At 38.8% G+C, this 20,812-nt stretch overlaps 1 protein-coding gene across 5 annotated transcripts; it reads left to right on the plus strand.

Moving 5' to 3' along the window:
- The first annotated feature begins 507 nt into the window (after positions 1-507).
- Positions 508-20,332, plus strand: LOC139130985 (NFX1-type zinc finger-containing protein 1-like). 5 transcript variants are annotated; one of them, XM_070696866.1, is made up of 5 exons: positions 508-783; positions 3,737-4,010; positions 10,301-10,377; positions 12,660-14,195; positions 14,558-20,332. In XM_070696866.1, the coding sequence occupies exons 4-5, from the start codon at positions 12,674-12,676 to the stop codon at positions 18,517-18,519; spliced, it is 5,484 nt and encodes a 1,827-aa protein (XP_070552967.1). In that variant the 5' UTR covers positions 508-783; positions 3,737-4,010; positions 10,301-10,377; positions 12,660-12,673; the 3' UTR covers positions 18,520-20,332. The 5 variants fall into 5 exon arrangements, with proteins under 5 accessions (XP_070552967.1, XP_070552965.1, XP_070552968.1 ...); XM_070696864.1 differs by lacking the exon at positions 10,301-10,377 and having other exon boundaries at positions 517-783; XM_070696867.1 differs by lacking the exon at positions 3,737-4,010 and having other exon boundaries at positions 517-783.
- Positions 20,333-20,812: the final 480 nt, after the last annotated feature.

The following is a 20,812-nucleotide window of genomic DNA, read 5'->3' on the forward strand; positions in this document are numbered from 1 at the left end:
ATATTTCCCATTTTATGTACCGATGCAAGCTGGCGAAATTGTTGAATTCTTGTTAATTAGTCATAATGTGAAGACCCACAATACAGTTGTCAACAATCACAGATATGATAAGTTTATATTATCTTATGTTTATATCCCGAATTACTTTGCGATGCCAAACTTCAGTGAAAGAAAGAAGCTAATAAACAGACAAAAAATTATAAAAGGGGCTTTTTAACAGTTATTTTTAGCGTGACCACTCTAGCATTGTCTCCCGTTTATTCTTAGCAACACGTCGGTTTATTAGAGATCGGGAACATTCGACCGTCGTCAGGTCGATTATTCATCCGCTGGGCAGGTATCTTATTACTCACATACCTCCTTAACATATACAGTCAATGAAAAGCTATTAGCAGAGAAGACGTCATTGGTAAGTCTTTGGAGATAGCTGCTTCGCTAAAAGATTCGTTTCAGAGAATAATGGCTTGATTTTAAAATGGTTTACTTTTTCTCTCGCCAACAGCCGCGGATTGGTAAACGAACAGCAACCTGTGGTGAATCGGACGTCGGGAATTCCCCGAATTCGTCATGGGGAAATTCCGAATAAAGCCGCTGTCTATTACAAAATGAAAGAACAAGCAAGTCTATTTCGCAGACGCTCATAAGCTGCTCGCCGTGTCGGATAAATCAAAGGAGGTGTCTCCGTTAATGTTCGTTCGAAGATATCCCTGGTAGTCGGTAATTTATTTGACATGGATCCACTTCCTCACGTTATTTAGTGTGAGCAACCGCCCGCAAGGAAAGGTGGGTCCATCTACAATTATATAGCACAGTAGACACCACGACCTTGGGCAAAGGGATTAGCGCGAGCTAGTGTATAAAATCGTTGACGTGGGTCTAGATAGTGACCAGATTGAAATGTTGTAGTTTTAGCATTGTGCAGGTCCTTCTATATGAATCTGCAAGGTTAGAGACAGTACACGCTAGAATTTTTTAACCAATGTTCAAGTATATATCGTTGTCATGTTAATATTTCCATGGTAACAATTAACAATCGTGTGGAGCGAGGTTTATAAAGATGGCTTCGAGACTGCGTACGCTTTGAGCTTGACATCATGATCAAAAAGTTTCGGTCATAAGCAAGGTTGTAGTTCTGTCCTATCCTATGGTTGGGAGAATGGACCGTACTCCTCAGTAAAATAAGCACCTTTTAAAGGCCTCATAAATTGTGTAAAGAGAGCATGCGCATGGGAAGAAGTTCTCTGTTTAGTGTTTTCCTTTCTCTTTGTACACTCACTTCAAAAGTTGACTAACTTATTCGTTTTCAAAGCAGAGTCTGAAATACTTTCGAAAATCTGTGTATGATTTGTTAGCGTTAAACAGTGTTTTCGCTCACTGGACTGGTGTTCTGGTTGGAACGTGAGATAGACAAGTTAAAGGACTGACGGAAGAAAGTATATCGTAATTGCTTACGGGGGACTTTTGAAATTATTATGTTAAACAGTAATGCTTCATTTTGGAATGAGTGGATAATCAAATCAAACGCACTCGTCACGAAAAAATACTTGTTGTGGACTTTCAAAGAGCTAACTTACATGTTTAGGTGCACGTTTATTACAAAGCGAAAGTAATTGCGTCGATTCTGTCTAATTTTCGAAAATTCCTAGAAGAGGTGCGTTGACTGTACTGAATGGCATGTTAATAATGATATTGTTGTCTATGTTGCGTAGGAGTACTGCGCAGGTCACGATGGTCAGGGCTGAGGTTACAACATTCACAACCTGTGAATGGCGGCTCATTGATGTCATGAGGCTTTAGGCAGACATGCTGAGCTGAGGTCATCGACATTGAATAGCAGCGATTGGCAGCTTATCTATTGTCAAACTAGGAACCGCTTGCCGATCAATTTGGCGGCAGTGCCCGTACAGTATCAAGAAAAACTATTTCATAAATTGGGGATTATTCTCGCTCATCAGAACGAATCACTTTGCTGTACATCGAGCGGAGACGTGTACCCATGCCAGCCAACAAACTGAGATACTTCCTCAGTTGATTGGTCACACGACGCAAAGTATTAACAAGTTCCGCGCTCTATCAAGACAATATTAATTTCAGCGCTTTGGTTCCCATGCAATGATTAACCTTTAATGTAGCTGTAGAGTAAAGACAATGGATTAACCACAGTTATTTACGCTATAGTAGCTATTTAAAAAGTGTAAGATTGAGAGAATGGGTGATGGCATTCCTCAAAAAGTAGTTTTAAATTTGAAACACCTGGAGGTTTTAATTTCTAGAAAGTAATTACTTTCTCACATGATGTTCAGCCACAGGAAGGTATAAGTCGCTATTTGCGCTCTTTGAGTGTTTTTCAAGATTTTTTTTATTTGAAATGCAGTTTGTATTGTTTTTATTTCTTGAAACGTGCTGAAATACTTGTCAACTGCGCACAGCCTCAACTCTGCTAGCAACCAGGCGAGATTAAACGTTCAGTTAGGCCGAGAAAAATAAAAAGTTTATTTCTCATCCTGGACATGTTGCAAAATGATGCGGTGACGCGTTTTTTCCTTCTCAGTGTTTTATTCTTCAACCACGGTCCCTCCACAAATTCTGTGCAGGGACCGTGCTTCAACCAACAAGAACGTGCGAAAAAACTCATGAAAACAACATAGGAATGCATGCAGAGGTAAATGCACAGTAGTGTTGCTTTAGCATATTTTTGTATAGCAACAGTTCTGTGGTTTGACTTTTAGTGCAGCAATGCATAGTTTTGACAGCCTTATATAACAGCGATATATGTGTAAGTTCTGAATGGAATATTAGTGTTAGTTATGTTGTTTATAGTTCTGTTTTATACAGCACTGTGTAATGCACTATAGTATTTTTTGCGTTTTTTTATTTTATTTCCTCATGAGCAGAAAAAAAGTAGACGCGGCGGGTCTGAATTGGCGCGCGCGAGGATGAGAAACAAACTTTTATTTTTCTTGCCCTTAACTATTGTATTTATATGCCCTGCATGTATAGCATTTTAATTGGTCCCGCTAAACCATGTGACTGACCACAAATACACAGTAATGGTTTGTGTACATGAAAATGAATATGAATAATAATATTAACAACACAGTATCGTGAACATAGAAACGTTACAGCTAAAACGTAAATTGAGATTTGTAAAAAGATCATAATCAATCACCAAATAAAAATGGAGCACTTGTGGGCCAAGTTTAGACACTTTTCCGATAAATCTCCGGAATTGCAAAATGTTTACAGCGCGCCTGACAGTGCGTCGCGTATCGCACTACTCACTGACAAAAACGTTGAGATTGATACAGCGCAACACATCACTCAGTAAAATACAACAATTTGTGTAATAAGTTCTTGAGAGGGGCGTTGACTTTTACGATTATTATCCCAGCTATGTGCCAAGCGCCTGTTGGTCAACCTATGCCGTTCAATGAATGCAACTATCAGTTAGGGGCTTTTTAACAGTTATTTTTAGCGTGACCACTCTAGCATTGTCTCCCGTTTATTCTTAGCAACACGTCGGTTTATTAGAGATCGGGAACATTCGACCGTCGTCAGGTCGATTATTCATCCGCTGGGCAGGTATCTTATTACTCACATACCTCCTTAACATATACAGTCAATGAAAAGCTACGCAGAGAAGATGTCATTGGTAAGTCTTAGGGATAGCTGCTTCGCTAAAAGTTTTGAGAATCACGATTTGATTTTTAAATGGTTTACTTTTTCTCTCACCCAGAGCCGCGGATTGGTAAACAACAGCAACTTGTGGTGAATCTGACGTCGGGAATTCCCCGATTTCGTCATGGGGAAATTCCAAACAAAGCGCCGTCTATGAAAAAAACAAGCACGTCTATTTCGCAGACGTTGATTAGCTGCTCGCCTTGTCGGATAAATCAATAGAGGTGTCTCCGTTAATGTTCGTTCGAAGATATCCCTGGAAGTCGGTAATTTATTTGACATGGATCCACTTCCTCACGTTATTTAGTGTGAGCAACCGCCCGCAGAGAAAGGTGGGTCCATCTACAATTATATAGCAGTAAACAGCACGACCTTGGGCATGGGGATTAGCGCGAGTGTACAAAAATCATTGACGTGGGTCTAGATAGTGACCGATGGAAATGTTGTAGTTTCAATCTTCTATATTAATCTGTAAGTTTTAAGGCAATAATATTCAAGTGTCGTTGTCATGTTGATATAGCCACGGTAACAATTGTATGGAGTGAGGTTTATAAAGGTGGCTTCGAGACTGCGTACGCGATGAGCTTGACATATGAAAGGTTCTGTCGTAAGCAAGGTTGTAGCTCTGTCCTATCCTATGATTGGGTGGATGGACCGTGCTCCCAAGTAAAATAAGAAGTTCTCTGTTTGATTTTTTCTTTCTCTTTGTGTAGTCACTTCAAATGTCAACTGACTTATTCGTTTTCAAAGCAGAGTCTGAAATACTTTCGAAAATCTGTGTATGATTTGTTAGCGTTAAACAGTGTTTTCGCTCACTGGACTGGTGTTCTGGTTGGAACGTGAGATAGACAAGTTAAAGGACTGACGGAAGAAAGTACATGTATATCGTAATTGCTTACGGGGGACTTTTGGAATTATTATGTTAAGCAGTAATGATTTTGGAATGACTGGATAATCAAAATCAAATGCACTGGGTCACGAAAAAATACTTGTTTTCTACTTTCAAAAGAGCTAACTTATATGTTTAGGTGCTGGTATATTACAAAATGAAAGTAGGCCTAATAGCGTCGATTCTGTCTAATTTTTGAATTTCCTAGAAGAGGTGCGTAGACTGTAGTGAATGGCATGAATGAAACTGTTGTCTATGTTGAGTAGAAGTACTGCGCAGGTCACGATGGTCAGGGCTGAGGTTACAACATTCACAACCTGTGAATGGCGGCTCATTGATGTCATGAGGCTTTAGGCAGACATGCTGAGCTGAGGTCATCGACATTGAATAGCAGCGATTGGCAGCTTATCTATTGTCAAACTAGGAACCGCTTGCCGATCAATTTGGCGGCAGTGCCCGTACAGTATCAAGAAAAACTATTTCATAAATTGGGATTATTCTCGCTCATCAGAACGAATCACTTTGCTCTCGACGTCGTGAAAGTAAATACCCATGTCCAAGCCAACAAACTGAGAAACTTCCTGAGTTGATTGGTCACACGACGCAAAGTATTAACAAATTCCCGCTCTATCAAAGACAATATTAATTTCAGCGCTTTGCTGCCCATGCAATGATTAACAGTGAATGCAGCTCTAGAGTAAAGACAATGGATTAACCACAGTTATTTACGCTATAGTAGCTATTTAAAAAGTGTTAGATTGAGAGAATGGGTGATGGCGTTCCTCAAAAGTAGTTTTAAATTGGAAACAACCTGGAGGTTTTAATTTCTAGAAAGTAATTACTTTCTCACATGATGTTCAGCCACAGGAAGGTATAAGTCGCTATTTGCGCTCTTTGAGTGTTTTTCAAGATTTTGTTATTTGAAATGCAGTTTGTATTGTTTTTATTTCTTGAAACGTGCTGAAATACTTGTCAACTGCGCACAGCCTCAACTCTGCTAGCAACCAGGCGAGATTAAACGTTCAGTTAGGCCGAGAAAAATAAAAAGTTTGTTTCTCATTCTGGACATGTTGCAAAAATGATGCGGCGACGCGTTGTTTTCTTCTAAGTGTTTTATTCTTCAACCATGGTCCCTCCATGAATTTTGTGCAGGGACCGTGCTTCAACCAACAAGAACGCGCGCGCAAATAATGAAAACAACACAGGAATGCATGCAGAGATAAATGCACAGTAGTGTTGCTTTAGCATATTTTTGTATAACAACAGTTCTGTGGTTTGACTTTTTTACTGCAGCAATTACTTTTGTCAGCTTTATGTAACAGTGATGTATGTGTCAGCTCTGAATGGAATGTTAGCGTCAGTTATTTTGTTAACAGTTCTGTTCCATACAGCACTGTGTTATGCACTATCGTATTTTTTCGGGCTTTTGTTTTATCTTATTTCCTCATGAGCAGAAAAAGGTAGACGCGGCGGGTCTCAATGGACGCGCGCGAGGATGAGAAACAAACTTTTTATTTTTCTTGCCCTTAGCTATTGTATTACCACGCCCTGTCCGTAGCATTAAAATTGGTCGAGCTAAACCACGTGACTGACCACATATACACAGTAATAGTTTGTTTACATGATCATGAATATGAATAATAATATTAACAACTCACAGTATCGTAAACATTGTAACGTTACAGTTAAAACGTAAATTGTGATTTGTAAAAAGATGAGATTGTTGAAATTACAAAATAAAATGAAGCACTTGTGGGCCTAGCTTAGACACTCTTTTTCCGAAAAAATATCTCCGGATTTGCAAAGTGTTTACAGCGCGCGTGTCACTGCATCGCAAATTGCACTATAGGCACTGAAAAACGCTGAGCTTGCATACATCGCAGCACGTCACTCAGTAAATACAACAATTTATGTGATAAGTCCTTGGGGAGAGGGGCATTGACTTTCGCATTGGGAATTTTCGTCAATTTTGACGATTTTGAGTCCGTTGATAATGCATGTACAATGGAAATAACAGACTCCGCCCTAACCATTAACGTTTATTTATGGGCACAGACAATCTTTGCTTCTTGTCTGCGGGCCGGGCGAGAGCACAAACAACTTTCCCCATAGAGCCCTATGGTTTCGCCGAGGCTGCTGGGTAAATTGGTGCTCAAGTGCACATGGCTTACTACCTGACTTGACCCGTAATATCCAGCGAATTTCAAAATCAATACGTAAACAATGGCTAGCGATGGTAAAACAAAACATTTCGCGTTGTCCCATTGATAAAAGCAATAGAGAACAAACGGAAAGTCTCAACAAAGAGACTGCAGCAGTCGGATAACTACTTCCAGCAGAGGGTCATCGAATTGTGCAGCGTGAAACAGTTTTCAGATGTAATTGTGTGGTCGTATGCCGACGATTTGCCGTACGTACTGCCATGGGGGGGGGGGGTGTCGGAAAGGCCTTGACGGACTTGATCAACATTGTGGTGGCACTGGCACACCTTCATGAGTTCATTGGCATATAAGTTGACATTTGCAGGCTTATTTAGGTCTTGTGTGCCACACATAAAGCATAGATGTGTCAGCATGTATATATGCTTTTCTCAGAGGGTCTATCACCGCTCACCTCCATTTTCTAGGTCAAACAAGCCAATGCTATTTGTCAAAAGATAGAAAATAGGCTATGCATAAAAACCCGTTCCATACATTTACAGTCGCTTTCCTGACTTGATTGTGGGTGGAAATATTAGGTGATGTATTCAGGTCACTGGGAAAATTAGCGGTTTCCACATGAAAAATCTCATTCATCCTCTAAAAAGGACAGAAAAATGCCCAGAAATCTTCGGAAAATCACAAATTTTGAGAGCGATTTTCAAAAATATATAACTTACAAAAGAAATGACAGAATTCCACCGGGTTTTCACTGTTTACAAAATTGTCTTTCTGTCTTGCGATTTGTGCATATGCAGAACGTTTTCAGCCAGTTGTTGATTCAAAATCGAGCGTGATTCCAAGACAAGCAAAACCTGTCCGCATGAGCCGATGGCATCGCTCTTCAAAAAAATGACATCATTGCTTATTAACCTCCCCCTATAGAAAGTTATACGGCTATAGAAAGTTGTTTGTGGAGAGGAAAGCCAAAATTAACGGGCTTGGCAAGCCTCGTCCAAATAATCACCAATCACGCACAAAAAACGTAATCAGTTGTCGATAGTACCTAGAGTATTCACAATTTTATTTTGGCTACTTGCAGCATGGTGAAAGTCTCAGTTTCTTACCAGTTTTTGTCGAGTTTTCTTTTTTATCTGCTCACTAAATTTGATTGTGACGAAAACTGCTACTCACGCTTTTTCATAAAGTGTTCCAAAATTTAACCTACATATAACATTCCAACCTTCCCACACAGAAACTGACCAGAGTAGGACTTGGTCGATTTTATCTTCTACTGAGCCAGTAATGCACGGAATGTCATGATGTGATGTTAGTTTGATTGCAGATACAGCCAATGGATGATTTACAGAATGAGGCATCATTTCAAACTACTCCATTTTAATTCTCTTTCCCACAAAAACATCTTATTCTTTTTGTGTATATCCAACTAAAAGGTAACAGATATTGCTCGAAACGCTTCTGTAGGATATATGAGTTTTTAAGGACCAAAATTCGCTCTAAAATTTTGGAACGACCTTTGACCTACTGTTCTGTTATCTCAACATCTAGAATTGGTGTTTGCTGGGTTAAATGAGGACGATATTCACGAACAATCTAATTTCAGGCCTCTTTTACGCACTTGAACCTAATTACGAATGCATGCACCCAATCAGAGGCTAAATAATGTTGTTTTGGATTTTTAGCTACTATAGACTATAGTCTATAGAAGCTATTGGGATGGGTATCCGTTCGGCGTCAGTATTTATGTATGTATGTATGTATGTATGTATGTATGTATGTATGTATGTATGTATGTATGTATGTATGTATGTATGTATGTATGTATGTATGTATGTATGTATGTATGTATGTATGTATGTATGTATGTATGTATGTATGTATGTATGTATGTATGTGTGTGTATGTGTGTGTATGTATGTATGTATGTATGTATGTATGTATGTATGTATGTATGTATGTATGTATGTATGTATGTGTGTGTATGTATGTATGTATGTATGTATGTATGTATGTATGTATGTATGTATGTATGTATGTATGTATGTATGTATGTATGTATGTATGTATGTATGTATGTATGTATGTCAGTATGTCAGTATGTATGTATGTATGTATGTATGTATGTATGTCAGTATGTATGTATGTCAGTATGTATGTATGTATGTATGTATGTATGTATGTATGTATGTATGTATGTATGTATGTATGTATGTATGTATGTATGTATGTATGTATGTCTGTATGTATGTCTGTATGTATGTCAGTATGTCAGTATGTCAGTATGTATGTCAGTATGTATGTATGTATGGATGGATGGATGGATGGATGGATGGATGGATGGGTGCATGGATGGATGCATGGATGCATGCATGCATGCATGCATGTATGTATGTATGTATGTATGTCCGTTTGTGAGGCGTCCGTCCACTCAAATATCTTGAGAACCGCAGTACTTACTGATTTGATATTTGTTGTGTAGATGAAATATATGATTTTGAGAAACTATTTTTTTTAATTTTTTGGTATTGTTGAAAAAAATGCAAATTAGTGCCAAAAAGGCGTTTTTGGTAAAAAATATTCTCCTTCATAACCGCTAGTCAGACAGCTTTGTTATTTGGTATACAGGTCCCTTGGGATAATCAAACTTAGAATTTGTTCAAATTGTGATGAAATATGCAAATCTGTATTTTTAAGGAATTTTTTGTCATTTTTGGTCAAAACTTAATTTCATCAAAACCGCTCGTCTGGCAGCTTTGATATTTGGTATACAGGTTCCTACAGATGAACTAAATATGATATATTGAATATATGATGAAATCTGCAATTTTGTATTTTTGGTGCAATTTTTGCCAGTTTTGGTCAAAAAATGTGTTTCTCAAATACTCTTATGATGCCTTTTTTGGTATACAGGTTCCTAGGGGTTGTCTTAGTATGATGTATTGAAATTGGATGAAATCTTAATTTTTTGTATTTTTTGGTCAACTTTTGCCATTTTTAGTAAAAATATTTGTTTCTTAAAAGTGACTCATCTGATAGCTTTGATATTTGGTATACAGGTTCCTAGGCTTGAAATTATGATGAATTCTTCAATTTTGTATTTTTGCAGCTAATTTTGCCATTTTTGGTCAGGCCGTCCTGAAATGAGCTATCAAAGATATCCACTCCATCAACACATGTGTCACAAAAAGTTATTCTCTACATAACACAGCAGAGCTCTGTCGACTGTTGGGTCGCTTGTTTTTTTCAAAACTGCTGGTCAGACAGCTTTAATATTTGGTTTGCAGGTCCCTGGGATGACCTTAGTGAGATAATTTCATACAGTCAGGAAATACTTAATTTTGCATCCATGTCTATAGTAGCTTCAGGGACTTTGGCCCTATGTTTTTGTACTTTGGCCCTCTGTCTCCTGTCTAACAACGTGAACGTATATAAATTTGGTGTTTGATGAAATGAGCTGTTTGCTGTTTTGTCGAATACAAGTAAAATGTATCACATTCCTTGCATCTACGCTACTATGGTTGAATGCTAATATAATGTCGTTGATTTTGTTTCATACTTTTCATTTTACACACAGCGCTCAATGATCGACTCTGGATCATCAAGTTACCGAGCTCAAACTAAAGATTGTGAGTGCAATCTTGCATGACACAGGTATGAATTATCAATAACTTATTTAACAAAGAATTAGGATGTTTAGACATAATTGTCTATATAGTTGAGTCGGTTTTGAAAAAAATGTAAATTACGAAAGATGATTACCTCAATTTAAGTTTTTATTTCATTAAGGGATGGACCATTAGACCTTGGGAGGGGGGTGGTCACAATGAAATTGTGAAATTTTTTTTTACCATTGTAAATTTCTGAATTTTTTTTTTCCAATTGAGATTAGCTGTGCAAATTTTTTTTCAGAGTAAATTTTCAGATTTATAATTTTTTTTTCGTTCGTTGCTGTCTGAAGATAAAGAGGGCAAACATGTGGTGCCAAGCACCACAAGCGGCCACGCAAGCGGTCACTGGAAGAGGTCAGGAGAGGGGTGTCCCCCTACTGCTGTTGGAAAAATATAGATTAAAATGGTGTTATTTGGTGGCACTTGGAGAGTATTTTTGCGAGGGGGGGGGGAGATCAGGAGGGGGTGTCCCCCTCCTGCCGTTGGAGCTTTTGAAAAATAGAGATTAAAATGGTGTTATTTGGTGGCACTTGGGGAGTATTTTTGCGGGGGGTGGTCAGGAGGGGGTGTCCCCCTCCTGCTGTTGGAGCAGAAATGGTGTTATTTGGTGGCACTTTGGGAGCATTTTTTTCGGATTACACATCTTCCTCTGAAACATGGTCTACTTGCTCCTCAGTAGCTTCGTATAGTTTTGAAAATTGACTATTTTGGTTTCCTGGCTTCCTTTCTACTGCGTGGTGAAATGCCTACATTCACCCCACCAAACATCATGCATATCTCATGATTTAAAATTGATTTTGACAAGCTGAGAAGCTAAAATAAGCTAAATAATATAGTGAAATTTGCATATTTGTGTTTTTAGAGCAATTGTTGCCCTTTTTGATCAAAACATCTATTTCTCTGTAGCAGCATGTCCAAATTGATTGGATGTGTATAGATGTGTTGAAATTTCAATATTTGTCTTTTTGGGCAATTTATGCCATTCATGGTCAAAAAATCTGTATTCTCTGAAAGGGCTTGTCCAATTTATTGAAATTTGCTACACAAAACGATTAACCATGCAGATTTATTCAGTATTTGCTATCAAGAAACTTTCAAAGATCAACCCTTTTATGTGTTTTGTGTTGGGATTTGTTGGATAGATGGCATTCTACGTAGTGTATTGTTGAATGTTAAAACATGTGTTGCTGTTGTTATTTGAGGCTTTTTTTGAGAAAAAAGAATTGAAAATGCCTTTTTAAAAGCAAAATAATACATAATGACTTGATATGTTGTTTTATTATTATTGACGTGTTTCTACTTGTTCACCCATTCTTGCATTCATCATTGTAATAAAATGCTGTGAAAAAAATGAAACTGATGTGGCCTGCATCTGTTTACCTTGATCTTAAAAGGCAAATACAACTTTCTGTCTTGACAACCATACCATAGTTTCAATGTTTTACCTAGTGTACCTGCTTGGTTTGTACGCAGGAAACAAGTAGAAAACAGGCTCTATAATTTCATAATTTTCAAGTGATCAGAATACAAAAGTCCTGAAAAGATAAGATTATCACAACTTCCAGTATAAGGGATACAGTCACACTAAATGTATAAATTAAAATTAAAATGTGCCGGGAGGATGTATTAAAAATACAGAAAGTTGCTTACTGTCGGTAAAATCTAAAAACAATTCAAATTTGAAAGACTTTTGCAGATTTTTTTTTTACGCCTTTGTCTTCTTAACTATTTTTTTTTATTTTGCAAACTGGTTTGAAGATTTTTTTTTTCCTAACTTTCTGCTCTGAAATTTTTTTTTTCTGTTTTTGACCACCCCCTCCCAAGATCTAATGGTCCGTCCCTAATATATAAGTTCATATATGACTCAGGGTAATTGCATCAAGAAATTGAAATGAATAGGGAAATAATAATAAAGAATATATCACAACTATCAAGGGTGTAAAAAAATGTCAAAGTAACACTACAACAGCAGCTTAATGAAAATGACAGGGTGAAAAGGTTTAGAAAGACAAAACTATCATAACGCAAAGGTTTCAATTTTTATTTCGGTGCATACGGGGCTACTTTCAAGGATGTCAGTGAAACCTAAGTACAGTCTTCAAATTTCGAGTGATGATGCGTACAGTAGTGAAGCTGTGCTACATGTACAATGTACTCAGTATAGGCTTAGAGGCTCTGGGAGACTCAGGTAACCGTGACGTGACGTTTGAAATCAATTAATATACAGTCTAATTCAATTAAGACTGAAATACTCCTTTCTTTCAGAATTAGAACCAAGTATGTCTGGTGCAAGACCAAAGCGTGGCAGGGGGGCTGGTCTTTACAACAGAAGAAATTTTCCGTCAAGAAATGGTTCTAGAAGAAGTGAAGCGGGTGATCAGGCACCAAGGCAACCTTGCAAAGTTGGTTATCATCAGCTTCGAAAAATAGTTGGAATGAAGAATTCTTCTGATAAAATGTGTGAGATTATGCGCGTGAAAGATGGTCTTATTTCCCTCTTGAATTCGGATAGCATACGAGAGACTGGGATCCTTTCAACCTTCATTGAGATACTGTCTTCTGTGTGTAGTACAGGGACAATGACTCAAAATTTGCTGGTTCTCCTGAATAGCATTCAAAGTACAATGTTTTGGAAGAAAAATCTCTGCGTATTCTTAACAACAATGAGATCAGAAGAGAGTGCGGACGAAACAGACAAGTATCCACAGTTAATAAAACATATCATCTCTATATTTCAAGAAATGCTTGATCGCCTTGACACCATCGACTTCCCGATTGACGACCTCGACGAAACAGTAAGACGCTTAATTGCCAGGTATGTCATCACTGATAACAACATTGTTCAGTCTATGAAAACATTGCGAGAGGCGAGGCAAAGGAAGCTTGAGATGATGGCTAGACCTCCAACGGATTCAAATCATCATGATCGTCCTCCAAATGACTTTCGTCAGATTCCAATTTTTCCAACTCCAGAAACATTGACTAGTGATGATTTCACTTTTCTCCGGAAGAATAAAGTTGTTGGGGGATATTCAGATGTGGAAGAATACCTTGATATTCAGTTCCGATTGTTGCATCAGGACTTTTTGCTACCCCTCAGGGAGGCCATAAAAGATCTCGCCGGACATACAGAACTACTGCCTCGACGTGGGGGTCGCAAAATCAGGAGAACCCAAGATGCGCGTGTGTACAGCGACATCAAAATTTTGAGCACTGGGGGAACAGAAAGTGGCATAGTGTACACAATTTATATCGGACGCAAGATTTCTAAACGTATCAAGTGGGAGACAAGTAGAAGACTTTTAAACGGTGCATTGGTCTGTTTGTCCAGCGACGGATTTCATCAACAGTTGCTCCTTGGAACAGTATATCAAAGAGATCCAGAACGCCTGAGGAAGGGGTTAGTTGAAATCCTCTTTGAAGGCGAGACAGAAGAAGGTCTAGCAAGAGAAATGGATTATACTGTACCCTTGCAAATGATCGAGACCAGTGCCTACTTTGAATCATACAGACATGTGTTGAAGAGGCTCCAAGAACTGGACCCAGAAACCATGCCCTTCAAGGATTATTTCCTCAAGCCGTGTCGTGGTGTCGTTATTAAGACGCCTGAATTCCTCAATTACCATGACGATTGCATGTTTGACATAGAAGTTCTCTTCAAGGAAAAGTCAGAGACGGGGAGAGAGAAGATTGACATATATGATGATGCCCAATGGCCAAATTCGTGTGACATTGGTTGTGATAACTCCCAGTCAGAAGCTGTCAAGCATGCATTGAGAAGTGAGCTCGCGCTCATACAAGGTAACTAAACGTTTCAAGACTGAAAATTGCACATGTCATGAGGACATGTCTTTACCATACACCTTACGCCTACAAACATGAAAATATATACATACTTGCTATTATTTGTGTCGATCCTGATTTCTTGTTTACTTCAATCTTGTCTATCAGACCATGATTAAAGTAAAACTTTCTAAACAAATTAATGCAGTTGAAACGATACCAAAATAGATGTAGAATTGACCGGATTATAAAATTTTATGATTATCCAAAACTTCCATCTTCTTAAGAAAACAGTCAGAGTCCATAAACCTTATCAGTAAAATTAAGAGTACTTTAAATTAGTTGAATAAAGCACAGTTCTCCTTTTTCTGTTACTTTAGGCCCTCCTGGAACAGGTAAGACTTATATTGGCTTGCGTATAATGGAGACATTATTAGAAAACAGCAATCTTTGGTTATCAGATGAAGAGGACCCCTCACCAATACTTGTGCTGTGTTACACAAACCACGCCTTGGACCAGTTTCTTGAGGGTATACTAGCATTTCTGCATGATAATATCATACGAATTGGTGGAAGGTGCAAAAGTGATCGTGTAAAACCTTTTCGATTGAAGAATGTAAGGGACAGAATACGCCTTAACTCAAAAGTTCGGCATGATATTTATAAGGCAAGATCCATCGCTTTTCGAGAACTTGGGACACTGGCGCGTGAAATAGAGGAGACCATATCGTTTCTAAACTTGCCCCTTTTTAACATTCTTCATGAAGACACACTAAAAGACTTCATGGGAGGTCAGCACTATCAAAGTCTTCTTTATAAGTGGTTGCACAGTGGTCAGGGCTCTGTCCTCTTTCAGTGGCTTGCAGTTGGTAGATCTGGTCTTGTTAAAGGCAATACCATATCTACCTCAGACCTCACTGGCGTTCAAAGAGGTTTTAATAAATATAATGATGACATACTCGATATGATTAATGACACAGATAGTGATACTGATAGTAATGACCACTCTACCGGTAGTGATAATTACAGTGGTAGCACTCCAGAAGGCGAATTCATTGGCGTAGAAGACGAGGCATACACCAAAGATGCACTTAGAGTTGATGAGGGTGATTCATTACATACTGGAGAAGCACTTGACGACAAGCCAGCACCTCTGAACAGTGTGTCACTGGCTGAAGCCACAGTTAATGCCCTTCCCAAACACGAAGTGGGCAAGATTGAAGGGCTTGCATCTTGTGCTTGGCAGGTTGCTGGGTCTCGGAAACATAACTACAAAACTTTCGAGAAAGAACTTTACGGAACTGACTACATGACCAACGAAGATGCAGAAAAAATAAAGGATGTTTGGGAACTAAGAAGCGAAACTGATAAATGGAAGTTGTACAGAAATTGGGTGAAAAAATTCACAAATCACTACATGTCCAAGAAGGTAGAGCTTGATGAGAAATATTGTCAAGCGTTCAAACGTTATCAAGAAATTCTAACCCAAGAGGACAGGGTTATTCTGCAGGGGGCAAAGGTTATAGGCATGACCACAACTGGCGCTTCGAAATACCATTCACTGCTGCAAGAGATTAAACCCAACATTGTGATGATCGAAGAAGCAGCTGAGATATTTGAAGCTCATATTATTTCAGCCTTAACAAGTGAATGCAAGCAACTCATACTTATCGGTGACCATCAGCAATTGCGACCAACACCGACAGTCCACAAATTAGCCAAGGACTATAACCTTGATGTATCATTGTTTGAAAGATTGATTCGCTTGAGAATTCCTTTCAAACAGCTTTCACATCAGCATAGGATGAGACCTGCTATAGCAAAATACATGCATCACATATACCCAGAACTACAGAATGCGGATGTGGTAAAAAACTATGGCAATGTCAAAGGTGTGAAAGATAACATTTTCTTTATCAGCCATGAAGTCGCCGAAGAAGAAAATGATCAAGATACAACGACCCATGTCAATCAGCATGAAGCATCATTCATTGTGGAGCTGTGTAGGTATCTTATCAGACAGGGATACAGGAGGCAGCAAATTACAATTTTGACCGCCTACAGTGGTCAGTTGCATGTTATTCAATATAAGATGCCAAAGGAGGAGTTTGAAGGAGTCCGTGTCACTACAATTGACAATTTTCAAGGAGAAGAGAATGACATCATTCTTCTCTCTTTGGTTCGAAGCAATGAAGAAGAAAAGGTCGGTTTTCTGAAGGTGGACAATAGAATCTGTGTTGCACTTTCACGTGCAAAAATTGGCCTTTATTGCATTGGCAACTTGGATAATCTTACTCTGAATAGTGAACTATGGAGTAAGGTAATTGCGGATGCAAAGAAAATTAATGAGACTGGTCCAAGCCTTCCCCTCGTTTGCCAGTGCCACCCTGATCATGTTACATATGTTAGCCAGTCGAGTGACTTTAATTTGGTTCCTTTAGGTGGATGTGGCAAGCCATGTCAATCAAAGTTATCTTGCGGGCATGAATGCCCACGACCATGTCATCCATTAGATAGAGAGCACAGTGCTATAACCTGCAAGCACGACTGCATGAAGGTTGTGTGTGATCAGGGGCATACGTGTTCGAATAAATGCGGAGTTCCCTGTGATGTGACATGTAAGACGAAAGTAGAGAAGGTTATGCCACAATGCGGGCATACACAAGAAGTTGAATGTGGGTCAGACTTATCCTCATTCAGTTGTAAATATCCTTGTGAGATAACATTGCCATGTGGACACCTACAGAATGTCCCGTGTGCTACCAAGGATTCTGTGGAAATAGAATGCAAAGAACTGGTGACCGAAGTTTTCAAGTGTGGTCATACGCAAAACAGGCAGTGTTTTGTCCCAAAGGATGAATTCCAGTGTCCCGAGCCCTGCAAAGCCATATTGAGATGTGGCCACAAGTGCCAGGGTAGTTGCTCCAAGTGCACCGAAGGACATCAAGTATGCAAACAGATTTGTGGAAAACTGCTCTTCTGTAATCACAAATGTGAAGGCGAATGCAACCAGAGTTGTAGGCCATGCCCTAAGCCATGTGAACAGTTTTGCCTATATCATAGGTGGAAATGCAATAAACTGTGCGATAGACCTTGCACACCATGCAATCGCCCGTGCACTTGGCAATGTTCCCATGGTAGATGTACAAAGCAGTGTGGTGAAATATGCAACAAAATACCTTGTAATTATCCTTGCAAGAAGATAATTCGAGAATGCAAGCATCTCTGCCTCGGTCTTTGTGGAGAAACGTGCATATGTTTATGCACGATTCTTGCCGATCAGCCAGATATTAAAGCCAAAAGCAAAAATGTCACTGATCGGTTTGTAAGACTTGATGACTGTGGGCACATTTTCGAGGTCAACTATCTCGATGCGTATATGTCATCCATGAGTACAAGCCGCTCAAATTTTCGCCCTGTCCACCACATTCCCTGCCCTTATACAAGATGTGGAATTCCTATTAGAAATTGCCGAAGGTATGGAAAAATCACTAAGACAATTGTGCTAACCTTAAACTCGGTCAAGAGGGAAATGTTTCAATTATGGAAGGGTATCTTGTCGACTCGTGATAATCTAGCACGGGAATTACAGGCCTTTTCTAATCAGATAGCATGCCGTCATGAGAAAGATCAAGGTGACAACAGTTTTTTCCTTCGCCGTTTAAAAGCATCTACGATTAGGCAGCCCACACCTGAAGTTATGATAAAATCCCAGAACCAATTTAACCTTTTTAAATTTGTCAAACAACTTATGTGGTCGACTGAGAAGAGGTCCGACCATGCAAATTCAAGTGTCAGTAATAGCGCTTTGAAAGATGTTACCAGGGACCTAGAAGCTGTGGCGACTACAGTACGAAGGATGACTTCAACTGGAGATGACAGGAAAGCTATTCTTGAGCAATGCCATCATATTCGCTTACTCATGGAAATTGAAGTTATCGACGACAAACTCTGCCGGACAGCGAGGGATCGTATCACGTCGAAAAACCCTACCTTGAGTGAAGATCAAACACAATTACTGTGTTGTCGTGACGATGATGTCAAGAGAGTTCGTGCAAAATTGAAGGATCTAGTCTGGCAATTAGAGTCAGCTGTCGCATCTGACGATCTGCAAAGCAAAGTGCAGGATGCAATCGACGAGTTGTCGGAAGATTACTTTGGGCGTGCCGAGAATAATATTTACGGACGGGAAATCAAATTGAACCAGCCTTTGGGCGGAATCTCTGGAAGGTGGTGGATATGTCCGTCTGGACACAGATTTGCTGAAACAGAGCTCGACTTAGAAAGATATCGACCAGATAATTTTCCTTGCCAAAAATGTAGATCTGACATTTCAGCATAAAGCGTATGCATAGGTTAAAGTAAACATATACCATGCTACAGCTTTATCATAAGAATTTTGATGACATCAACTGTCACTATTCCCCATATGCATCTAAACTACGCGAATGTCTAGTTGCAGAAGACTATTGTTTTGAATCAGTTAATTTTGAATATTTGGAAACAGGGGCTATTAAAAGGCCTGAAAATCTTATACACAGTTCGTTTTCATCAAAGTAGGCAGTACACACTATTCATGCTGAACTTTTGATCATGACATAACCGTTTGAATAATTTGTAAAGATATCGCACTTCACAACAAAGTTGAACCGTTGTGTACTTTCAAATCATTTACGTCATTTTGTATCAATTTGATGAAGTTGATGATAATATGTTGACGTTTAGCATTTTTTAACTGAAATGCAAGTTTTTTCATCTTAAAATTGTATGTAACGTAGGTTCCATTTATATTATACGTAGGTTACTGCAATGCAGGTTACATTTAAACACTTCACTGTGAAACTTTTCCGGCTACTACTATTATTTCAAGTCAACGATTATTACGATAGAAAGTACTAAGGGGTTGAGGCCATAAGACAGCCTACAAAATTTGCAGTGAAATACCATGATGTAGTTTAGTTGAACCTAAAAAATTACTTTGGTAATCACCATCAGCAAATTGATTGTATATTTAAAGCTATTTATCAGTGTGTGTCTAATTTACATAACACTCTGACACATCACCATAGCTGCAGAATAAAACTAGGGAACGCCCAATAGATTTCAGTATCTGGCGATTTGGGGTTTTTCCTCTGCCTATCAAAGTATTGAATATTCATACTAAATTACAACTATGCAAAATTGTTACTCATATTTGCTTCTTCACCAAAGCTGCCTTATCGTTAATAATCTCCAAATTTGATGATGGCATTACCGGTACACTTGTCCTATAGTCTGGAAGAGACCACAATATCGTGAACGGTACCTAAGATTTACATTCATGCGATATATTATGAGACCTTTACTTATCTTGTAATTATCTTTAACAATATCTTGAAAAGGGTGGCTTCTTGTGATACACAATATATTATAACTAATGCGATGTGTCAACTTTTTACTGTGCTGATTAACATGTGAAAGATTATCACTTGTTGGCAATTATGAGAAATTGAAATCAAGATTTACAAGCTCCTAGAATACTTCCATCAGTAAAATATATCGTAAATAGTACAATGTCTGTAGTTATGGAACTCTTTGATTGAGTTGTAATAATTAAAGCCCCAGTATTTGTAACTTTTAACAATTTTTTTCATATTTTTGATTAAAATGACATCCTCAGTATGTGAAAGTAGACCATAATTAATACTGAATCGCATGGTTTGCATGCCTAGCCCGCCTCACGATTAACAGTAAAAGGAGTGAAAAATGACTTCTTGTCCGGACCAGAAGTCAGCTTTGTTGACACACGAAACGAAACGTAATCACACCACCGCGCATGCTCAACCACATCTACGCAAGTTTTACTGTGGCGTCCGTAGAAACCATACGCTCTTCGAAAAGGTCTGGTCCATCGAAACTGGAGACTCAGCTAAAAACGCGCGAAAGTTTGGTGAAATACCGGAAAGATATAAATATGTAAGTGTTTACAGATTGTTCCGACTATAATGAGCCGTGCAAACAAACGTCTTGAACAGCTAAGCTGAAGACGGAGGCAGTCGATTGCAAGGCACTGCACGTTGTGACCCCGGGTTGTGACCGATGGTACGGAGATCAAGTTTGCTGAATGAATTGAGAGAGAACAACATATATGAATAAAAATTCAACACTTCACCATTGTAATCATTGAACTAGTCGTTTCTTCCATTATGGAGTATAATGAAAATTTCGTTTAAAATAAGTGACGGGACTGATTCTGCTCCGTAAACTCAAACGAAGTTTTGTGTACGGCCAGGCTACGCTGCAGGCAACACAGCCTATCAACTTCGCATATTGTTGCCGTACGGCGTAATTGAAAACGCTCAGAAAGGAAAAATTATATCTTGAATGCAGTACAAAAGTCTTACTTATTAAATTTAAAAGTATTTCAAAATAATATCGAACGTAACGGGTATCTAATCCTCACAAGGACTACAGTAGTACAGTTATCGGCTAGCTGCGATGCGATGGAGTTCCAGGCATTGTAGGAGTTCGATCACAAGAGAGATCCCGGCCTCACTGCAAAGTCGTCCCTGCGCACCCGGCCCGACAGCAAACTAACCTCTTGGTTTGATTCTGTTGTTTATATATTTTTGTATAAAGTTCATGATACATATATC

Source organism: Ptychodera flava, chromosome 4, assembly GCF_041260155.1.
Source record: "Ptychodera flava strain L36383 chromosome 4, AS_Pfla_20210202, whole genome shotgun sequence".
NCBI lineage: Eukaryota > Metazoa > Hemichordata > Enteropneusta > Ptychoderidae > Ptychodera > Ptychodera flava.